This window comes from Dama dama, chromosome 15 (assembly GCF_033118175.1).
Source record: "Dama dama isolate Ldn47 chromosome 15, ASM3311817v1, whole genome shotgun sequence".
In the NCBI taxonomy this organism is placed as follows: Eukaryota; Metazoa; Chordata; class Mammalia; order Artiodactyla; family Cervidae; genus Dama; species Dama dama.
The window spans coordinates 80,090,098-80,100,498 of record NC_083695.1 but is presented as its reverse complement, the minus strand read 5'-3'; the positions used below and the strand labels follow the sequence as shown (position 1 = coordinate 80,100,498).

Genomic DNA, 10,401 nt, shown 5'->3' with positions numbered 1-10,401 from the left:
AACAAAGTTATTAAAGAGATTACATTTGCCAGGAGGGGAAAGCCAAGAAACCACATTCCAGCAAGACCCAGGATCTTAGAAATAACAGCAAATTAATGAAAGTGTTTTGATACTGTCAGCATGTTAAGTGTATTTAAATGTTTAAATAGTCAGTTAAAATATGCCTATTAATTAATAGCACAGTTACACTTAAATTTTAAAGTACCTTATTTTTCAAATAATGGTATAATTAAATAGTAACCAGTTCACATATTGTGAAATGAAATTCATATTTTATGGCAAGACAAGAAAGATTTAGATGTAAAAACTTTTCTCTGCTCTTTGGCCTCCTCTCTCCCTGCCACTGTGCATTGTATATCTGCATTATGCAACAATTAGATCTCCCCGTTGGCAGAAACACCCTCTCTCAACCAAGAAGAGCAACTTTCTCCCAGCATCAGTAAGCAACTCCTTAAAAGATAACATTTCTTCTTGAGCTTGTAAGGGGGCCATGATGCCACTTAGATCTGGATTGTGTAAACTATCAATGATATGTCATTTAACGTATAGCCCTCAGTCTCAAAATACTTATATAACTGTGCCTTGACTTCTAACAGGTGGAACAATCCTCAGAGTTTTTTGAGATGCTCTTCTCAGGTTATAATCCTCAAATTTGGCTCAAGTAAAATTTTCCATTTTTTCTTAGATCATCTGATTAATATTTCAGCAACCATGTTATTTAGAAGAGTTTATTTTTTTAACAAGAGAAAAACAAACAGAAGCTTATTAACTTGTATACCTCAGGTGTTGTCCATGGGACACACAGAGGGAAAATCAGGAAATTTTATGTTCAGTTTAGATGTCACTCAATAAAAATTCTTCCTAAAAAATATTGGCAGAAAATACATACTCTGTCAATTTTGTATAGAAAACACATCCATTATTATAATTTCTATGTTGGAGGTGATGTTTTTACCAAAATGCAAGGTCAATGAAAGCAGTGACTTTGCTGCTTTTTTTTTAAACAAGGAAGATTTTATTCCTTTATGCATTTTTCCAAAAAAAAAAAAAAAAACCCCACAAAAACAGAACCCACAAATGGAAGCAAAGAACAAAGTTTTCTGGCTCTCTGGGACATGCAGAAACATGTCTTACAGAAACACAGCTATGTACTAAAAATGTACTAATCAACATTGTCTTTTGCTTCCCCAGTCAAAAAGTCTATAGGGAAAAACACTTTCACTCATATTCTATGATAACTAACAAGGACCGACTGTAGAGCACATGGAACTCTGCTCAATGTTATGTGGCGGCCTGGATGGGGAGGGAGTTTGGGAGAGAATGGATCCACGTATGTGTATAGCTGAGATCCTTCGCTGCTCGCCTGAAACTATCATAACATTGTTTTTCAGTCAGCTATATCCTTCCCCAAAATAAAAAATTAAAAAAGTTAAAAAGTTCACTAAAAGAAACTAAGTGAAAACCTACACAGGAACTCCCAGTACTATTTTTTCAATTTCAGTAGATCTTTATTTTAAAATAAAAAAAAATTTTTTTAAGTGTTAAAAGAAATAAATTATATTCTAATATAAATTTGCTGCATGCTTAAACTTCAACTTACTCAAAGACTTACTGTGTAATAAACTGCAGAAAATAGAGTAATCTTTAATAATCTGGTCACAATGAGCAATTAAGCAGTAGACACCTCGATAAATATAGCATGTATTACTTATTTGTGAAACTTCACATTTGTAACAAGCAGAGTATTTATCATGAATAGTAACTACTTTCTTACATCTTAGGAGATACCAGATCCAGAAATGGAAGTAGGAAGTAATTTAATGAAACTGATTTTAGAAAACATTTCCTTGAGTCTGAGTCACTATGGTATTTATTCCATACTTAGACCAGTTCCAACAGTTTAAAAATGTAGATATTAACAGATTGATAATCTTCAGGGAGAGAACATAGTGACACCAATTTCTAAAGCAACATTTTTGGGTTTATTGCTACAGCTCTGGTACCTTGAATAGTCCCTGGAACATAAAAGGTGCTGGAAATATTTGTTGAACCAGTGGCTTTTTCTTAAACAGATACAAATTGGCCACCAAGTAACCAGGACTGGAAATCTGGAGAATTTACTAAGACCACGGAGAATTTAATACTGGATATTATTCTCACTTTTGGGCTTCCCAGGTGACTCAACAGTAAAGAATCTGCCTGCCAAGTAGGATACACGAGTTCAATCCCTGGGTTGGGAAGATTCCCTGGAGAAGGAAGTGGCAACCTACTCCAGTAGTCTTGCCTAGGAAATATGATGGACTGAGGAGCTTGGTGGGCTACAGTCCTTGGGGTCACAAGAGTCAGACACAACCTAGTGACTAAACCACCGCCACCACCATTCCCACTTTCAGGCTGGGGCTGGTCATTGATTTGGGGGTCAGGAAGGGATTTCCACCTTGACCTTGATTTATCTTTTCAAATCTTCATCCCATGTGTTGGCAGTCACATGTTCACTGAGACAATTTTCAATGCCTGGGGAGGCAATAGAAACAAGAGCTATATTTCATCTAATCTTATATCTTCAGGATGTCTTGCACATACTAGGTTTTCAGTACATATCTACAAATTTGCTTTGAACTATGCAATTTCAGTTTTAAGTGTAGCTTTCTATTTCTTTGGACAAATGCTAATCTGGGTAAAAATCGACGTAAGGACTGAGCACATAGACATACTGTTATTCAGTCCTGCTGCAATGGTTAAGTTTGGTCTTATTTCCAACCTGAAATGAGAAGCAGTTCACATATGGGAAACCACTGCATAATTCCTCTCCACCTGCCAGTCATTTTTTAAAGAAAGTACTATCTGCATAATTCTCCATGTGGTTTTCCAAAGAATTTATGTTATATTAAGATACTTTGGCTAAGTATTTCAATATGAGTTCCTTTCAAAGACCCGGTAGGTTGACAGGATATGCCTAAGCTTGCTCAATGCTGCCCCCACCTAATCAAGACTCACTGTTAGGGGTGCTGCATGGCTGAATTTTCACATGAGACACCATGGGGAGTTGGGAACACAAGGACGGGGTACAGGAGTAGACTTCCCCACCACCTCACCACACCTTCTTCCTCTGTCCATTTATGCTCCTCAGAGTGACAAGGGTGGTTATTATTAAAAGCCAGCTTTCAACACACACACACCTTCCCTGGAGAAGGGAATGGCAACCCACTCCAGTATTCTTGCCTGGAGAATTCCGTGGACAGAGGAGCCTGGTGGGCTACTGTCCATGGGGTCACAAAGAGTCAGACAAGACTGAGCAACTAACACTTCTTCGCTTCAACATAACTTACTTCCTTTCCGCATGGTAATCTTCACATCTAGTGCCACGACATCCAGAGTTTTCCCTTCTGGAAAGACTTTATCCTTTGCTGGGTATTCATTTTAGTCTTTAATAATTGGTGTCCTGAGAAAGTCAATGCAACGTGTAACAGCAACTTCAGTTGATGGCCACTGAATCTTCAAGACTGCCACACATTCTGGGCACAAATTCCCACCAAGTGTTGGGGGCCCCAGCATTGAAGGCTGGGAGATAGGTTATGCCTTGAACATTTGTGCCTTGAGGTTGGCCGATAGGTTGACTGAGCTTTTGCCATTGCAGATGAGTGAAAACAGATGTGGATGCTTGAAAGCATGGTGGTCCTCTAGAGTAGTTCTCTCTGAACCCAAAAGGGCCAGTGGTCAAAGGTGGCTTAATTTGAAGCCCATCACTTCTTGACCCTTGAAGTCACATAGTCATTGTATTTGATTGTCCTGTTTTGTGCAGTGCAGTGAGAAAGTGACTTCTTATATGATATCACTTCTATATTAGTGTTAAATTCTTGAATATCTTAGAACACAAGGACTAAATATATGATAGAACCAAAGCCTCTAGAGAGCCAAATTCTCTGATACACTAACGTGTAGAAAAAACTATTAGTCAAAGAGCTCAAAGAGAAGAACTGAGAGTTAAAAGCCTGGGAGAAAGAGAAAGAAAAAAATATCAACAGACACATGAAGAACAAATCTAGAAATTATAACAATAACAACAACACTTGGCACTCTTAAATGAAATTAAAAGAAATTTGGACTACAAAGATCTCAAAGAACTATTTTCTCCTAAAGAACCCTTGGGAAATGTGTCTCTGTAAAGAGTTTCATCTGGTTACCATCTATTAGATGAAATTAAAGAAATAAATCTGCTTATTCACTGCCAACCTCTCCCTGTTGTTTTTCGACATGGGATAACAGACCAGTTACTAAGTAAAAAAGTTACTAGATATTAACTTTGAAAAGAGGAAGAAAGGCTAACTTTCAAAAGGGAAGAAAAGTAAGTAACAGAAACCACCTTGATTTTATAATGACATCAGAATATAACAAACAAAAACAAAATCTATTGACATGACAAAAATACAGTGATGCAATGAATATCCAGAAAAGCCCAAATCAAATAAGTTGAATTTGTTGGTCCATCAAAGGGTAGGACAAATTACAGGAATTTAGGGAAGATATCTTTAGGGTGTCACATTTATTAATATTTTGTGGGGAAAATTAATACACATAGACTGATAATCTCAGTGACTACAGAAGCCATATGATATTCCAGAGTCTTCTGCATAACCTCTCTTTAACACATTGTCATCTTTCCTGGTTAGTCAAGAGCATGGAATCAGACTTCTAGTTCTACCACTTAGAAACTGTGTCACCCTGAGAAAATCACTTCACCTCTCTGATCCTTTGTTTTCCCATCAGTAAAATGGGGTTTCTCAAACAGCTAACTTCAAAAGATTAGCGTGAGGATTAAATAAAGTAATGCTTATAAAGTGCTTGGTGCACTTCTCGCTATATATTAATAATAAGCACACAATAAATGGAAGTTTTCTTTATCATTATGTGGAGTGCTCTTTTCCCTATCATGCTTATTTCAAATTCATTTTTCCTTTGTTCATTCTGCTCTCTCCTTTGTCTTTGCAAATCTCATTCATCCTAAAGTTCCAGTTTATCGCACTTCTGTTCCAAGCGGCATTCTCGGGAAACATTAGCTTACATGCACATGATCTTCCTGTGAATTCCTGCATTATTCCTTGTGTGTATGGTAGATTTTAGCACTTTGATACATTCTTTCTTATGTTACACAATACTTGTTTCATGATAGTCACATGTCCTCTAATGGATTTTTTTTTTCCTCTAATGGATTTAATATGACAGACCTGATAGGGTTACAAGAGTTTCTTAAATTATTAGGCTGCCATTTGTCCAAAAAAGGTAGCATCATTCGCATTTTACAGATGCAGTAATTGAGGCCTAGGAGATGAAGTGAATGTTCCGGGCCCAAGGTCAAATGGCAGTTAGGTGATAGATCAGTGGGACCTCAAAGCCTCATAAGGAAGTGCATGGGTTTTCAAGTCACGGCACCTGGGTTTAAATCTGTGAACTTGAGACAATTACTTAACCTCTCTGAGCTTCATTCTTCCTCATCTGTAAATGAGGTTGATAGTACTTACCTTGGAAAATTGTTGAGAAGTTTAAATGGAATAATGTACAGAAAACAGTGCCTAGTGTTATTGAATAGATGCTCAAACAAACAAAAAAAAAGACCACTTTTCATTTCTTTCTACATCCTAAAGAATAAAGTAGGTATCTTCTACAACTTCTAAGCTCCAAGTCTTACTAAGCACAACTGAATAAATACTCTTATTGACTTAAGAGAAAAGTAGAGGAGTTTTGCTGATGACAAATGTTAGAACTCTATAATCCTAGTGTCTCTGAAGTATATAGCTCTAAGAACTTATCTTCATTATTAAAACCAAGTGGAGACTTGGTGTACAATGGGCATTGTAGCTGCACGTTGGGGAAGGCTCCATATTGTGAGATTGTAACCTCACATTTCACTTTAATTCGACCTGCATTTGTTATTCTGAACACTCTCACAGATCCTAATAATATAAAAGTGACCAAGATACAGCCTTGCTTGCAAAGAATCCACAGACTTGTATGGAATAACAGACATATTAACAACAACAACAAATGAATAGATCTACATACTACAGAGGAAATGAATACAAATTGATGTGGAAACATGGATGGGGCAATTCATTCTACTTGAGAAAGAGAGGCAAAGAGATAAAGAAGGATGACATTTGAGATGGACCTTAGGGGTCAAGTTTGCTTTTAAATGTGAGCATTTAAAAATGCTCACAGTGCTGTGATTAGCGTTACTCTTCTTTTCGTTTAACTCCTGCCTCCTAGAGAGTTAACCAGGCAATCCTGATATCTGAATTGTCATCTGTGCTCTCAAACTCAGCAGATTAGGAGAGAAAGATGTCAAGGAGGAAAGGAGGGTGGAAGATGCTTTGAAGATAATGAATAATGTGCAGATGTCTTACAGCCAACATGTGAAGAGGAGCATCTTTCCTAAACTGAGGGTAACGCTAGTATCGAGCCTATTTATACAGCTCAATAAATAAATACTGCATTAGCAATGTTCACAGCAGCGCCTAATAAACCCACAGCCCAGCTCAAGCTGGGCTTATGTAAGCTGAGAGGAATCCTGGCACAGCATTTGTGATCTCACCCACTTTGTTTGGAAGTGTGAGATATTAATTAAAGAAGAGCTGGATTATAGCATCCAGGCTGAGTTGAGTTGGCAGCATCTTGCTAGCCATCTGTAATTGGTTAAAACCAATTTCTTCCTAAATCTCCTTCTTCTTGAACTGAAGTCCTTCTCTTCCTCCTTCTGGCTCGTTGCTAGAGCTTCTGACTTCCTAGCTGGATCCTCTCGATTCGGGCTTTGAGAAGGCCTTTTTACTACAGTGTTAAATTTTGGGGGGCTTTGGGAAGATGTTTTTTTTTTAACTACAGTGTTAAATTTTGTGTGATTTTTTTTGGTGGCAAGAAAGTGGGATTGCAAAGCAGTTGATGAGACAGCAGGATTGGATTTGCATAGAAGGTAGAAAACATTTGATCAAGGAGCACTTTCTTTGGAGCACAAGAAAATCCTGCCAGTATATACGGCTCTGAACAAAGAATAACAATTATATTTCCTCAGCAATTCCTAGAAGAAGGCTTCAGAGGAGGGAATATAATTTCTGGCCACTTTAGCCAGTGTCAATAGCTACTTTGATAAATTAATAATGCTATTTGTTCTGGACCTTATTTGTCTTAATATATTTATTGGTATATTTCCTCATTTTTCTTTTTTTTTTTTTTGTCATCTAGCTCTGCACATCCTGCCCTTCTAGGCACTGAGTACATTCTTGTCCTCTCTCACCATCCTTCCGCCATAAGATTTGTAGTCATTTATACCTTAGTCTAAATGAGACTTTAAATGGGATCTCATGTCCTTAAGGTACTTATATCTTAAGATCTGATGGTAATAAGAATTACCCCTATAAAAGAGTTAAAGATTATTGTTAATCAGGTGATGAACTGTTTCTGACAATGGGATATTCTTATCATCTTCACACAAAGAAGTGTTTTAGAAAAGAGTGCTTCGTCAGCCACAGAAAAGGCTGCTCCTGCCTTTTTGCTTCATCAACTGTAAATGAACCCCATCTTCAAGGTTGGGGAGATAACCTTGATATCCAAATTCCCTACCCCAGGTTAGAGTCTATGCGGGAAATTTTTCTTTTATATTTTTAAATTTGACATATAATTTACACACCATAAATTCACCTTTTTAAAGTGTACAATTCAGTGGTTTTTCAGGATATCCACAGAGTTGTTCAACAGTCACCACTATCTACTTTCACAACATTCTCACCTCAAACCCATTAGCAGTCACTCCCCATTATCCCCTCCTCCCATCTGTGGTCAACCATTAATCTACTTTCTGTCTATGGATTTGTACATTGTAGACACTTCATTTGAACAGAATCAGGTAATATGTGACTTTTTGTTCTTCACTTAGCACCTTTTCAAGGATCATCTATGTTGTTGCAGATGTCAGTACTTCTTTTTATGGCTAGATAATATTCCATTCTGGAGAAGGGAATGGCTACCCACTCCAGTATTCTTGCCTGGACAGAGGAGCCTGGCAGGCCACAGTCCATGGGGTCACAAAGAGTCAGACACGACTGAGAGACTAGCATGTTAACTTTCTATATTGTATGGATATATCACATTTTATTTATTCATACATCAACTGATGGACATTTTCACTTTTTGACTATTAGGAATAATGCTGCTATGAACATTCATGTACAAGTTTTTGTGTGAACATATATTTTAATTCTATCTGCAAAAATTTTATCTCTAAGCAATTTTTATACCCATATCCTTAATTAGACTATCTCATCCCCAAGAGAATATATTTTATTTCTGTTGATGTCATCAGTGTTTGGTATCATTCTCTGGACCCAAGATGTGCTTAAAAGGTGCCTAAGGTGACGATTCAAAGGGCTCAGATGGTGTAAGGGCCTAGAGAATTTCTTTGGTCCTGCCAGTCACATTCTGATGTCAGTGCACTGGTGGTTTGGCCTGTTCTAGAAATTAAAGTAAATGTCATGCACTCTTCCATAGGTAAAATTTCACCTCTCAAAATAGATAAATAATATAAAAATGAATAAATAAAAATCACCCTTCCTACGAGGCTCTCCCCAAACCAACCAAATAGGATTAATCCTTAAGCCTTTTACTCATTTAACCCTGAATTTGTACTTTAACAAAGGATTCAGGGCTATTGGATTTGTCTTGCAGTTATCTATGCATGCGTTTCTATTTCCTCCACTTGATGAAAAGGTTTACAGAGTCAAAGATGCTTTATTGCTCTTCTCCTGTCCACAGTTCCAGCCTCATACCTTCGTGCCACTGGAGATGTCATTGCTTGTCAACATGAATGTCCTGTGGAGCCAGATGGCCATCTAAAAGGAGGGGTGTAAAACATGCTAACCAGTCATAACAGGAGCCTCCATAGAATCCCCCTGGTTCCTGGAACAGAAGGTGTCTACTTTTATGGTTCTCCTGGGCAAGAGGCCCAGGCAATGAGTGGATAGTATTGCAATCAGAGATGTATGCAAAATCGGAGTCATTCCGCGCAGTCCTTGTTTGTACTTGGAAAGTATGCACTGCGCTCGCTCCTGTCTGCTCCTGTCGCCTGCGGATTACTCGCCGAGCTCAAGTCCTCTCCTTCTCCAAGAAGCTCTCAGTGTGATGTAGCTAGACTTGTGGCCTCCAAAATCAACCGGTCTAATATAAATTCTGACTCTGTCATGGATAGGGCCTCCCCTGGTGGCTCAGACAGTAAAGAATCTGCCTGCAATGCAGGAGACCTCGGTTCAATCCCTGGATCAGGAAAATCCCCTGGAGAAGGGAATGGTTACCCACTCCAGTGTGTTTGCCTGGGAAATCCCATGGACAGAGGAACCTGGTGGGCTACAGCCTACAGGGCTGCAAAAAGTTGGACACGACTGAGCGACCATCACTCATTTTCTGTCATGTATCAGCCATCAGTTCAGTTCAGTTCAGTCGCTCAGTCGTGTCCGACTCTTTGTGACCCCATGGACTGCAGCAGCCATAGCCTTGAGCAAGTTATTTAGTGTTGATGTGCTCTGGCTTCCTAGCCAAAACATGGGGCTAGTGACAGTCCTGGTTTTACAAAGCTGTTGTTGGTTCACTAGTATGCATGAGCTCACTGAATATTAGTCATGATTGGCACGCCCTTCCACCACCACATCTTCCTCTGTCACATACAGGTTGGTATGTGATAACTGTCCTCTAACTTTTATTATAATTTTACTTAGTCCCTCAGTCATTTTCCCAGAACACACTTGAGAGCCAAGAGGCAGGGAAATAACAATAGCTCCACTACCACCATCAAGATAACTGCACACCCCAAATTAATGTCACAGAACCCCTATACTAAAAATGAATGGGCTCCTTTGCTGCTCACCTGAAACTGCTACAGCATTGTTAATCGGTTATACCCCAATACAGAATGAAAAGTTTGAAGTCTGAAAATAAGATAAAATAAAATAAAAATGAATGGACTCTACTGATGAAACCTCTTATATCCACACTCATAGCCTATTAACTCTTGCTGTATATATAGTGACAACACGAGGCACCATCTGCCTCCCCAGCCCACAGCATAAACAAAAGCAGTCCAAGATCATTTGGTATAAGGGAAAAAAAGGCTTCCATGTCCCAATACTTCTTAGAAAATACTTAGAGTGTGGTAATTTCAGAAAGATTGTGATGAACATAATTTAAAATTTAAACTATAGATGAGTGATTTTGCAAATGACATCAGGTAAACAGGAGATCACAGTTTTGTCACCTTCCACTTTTATACCATGTCATAAACTCTTTTTTAAAGAATTTTAGATCTTGTATATTGTTTGTGTCCCCACAAAATCTCCCAAGATAACATTGAGAAGTCCATAGAAA

The 10,401-nt window shown here is 38.2% G+C and overlaps 1 protein-coding gene across 1 annotated transcript in view; it reads right to left on the bottom strand.

Annotated features, from left to right (window-relative positions):
* Positions 1 to 9,909: 9,909 nt before the first annotated feature.
* PLEKHS1 (pleckstrin homology domain containing S1) overlaps positions 9,910 to 10,401 on the bottom strand; it is a 32,322-nt gene continuing 31,830 nt past the window's right edge. Inside the window, exon 16 of the mRNA XM_061162716.1 lies at positions 9,910 to 9,965. Coding sequence (XP_061018699.1) covers positions 9,925 to 9,965 — 41 coding nt within the window. The 3' untranslated portion in view covers positions 9,910 to 9,924. The remainder of the gene's footprint in view (positions 9,966 to 10,401) is intronic.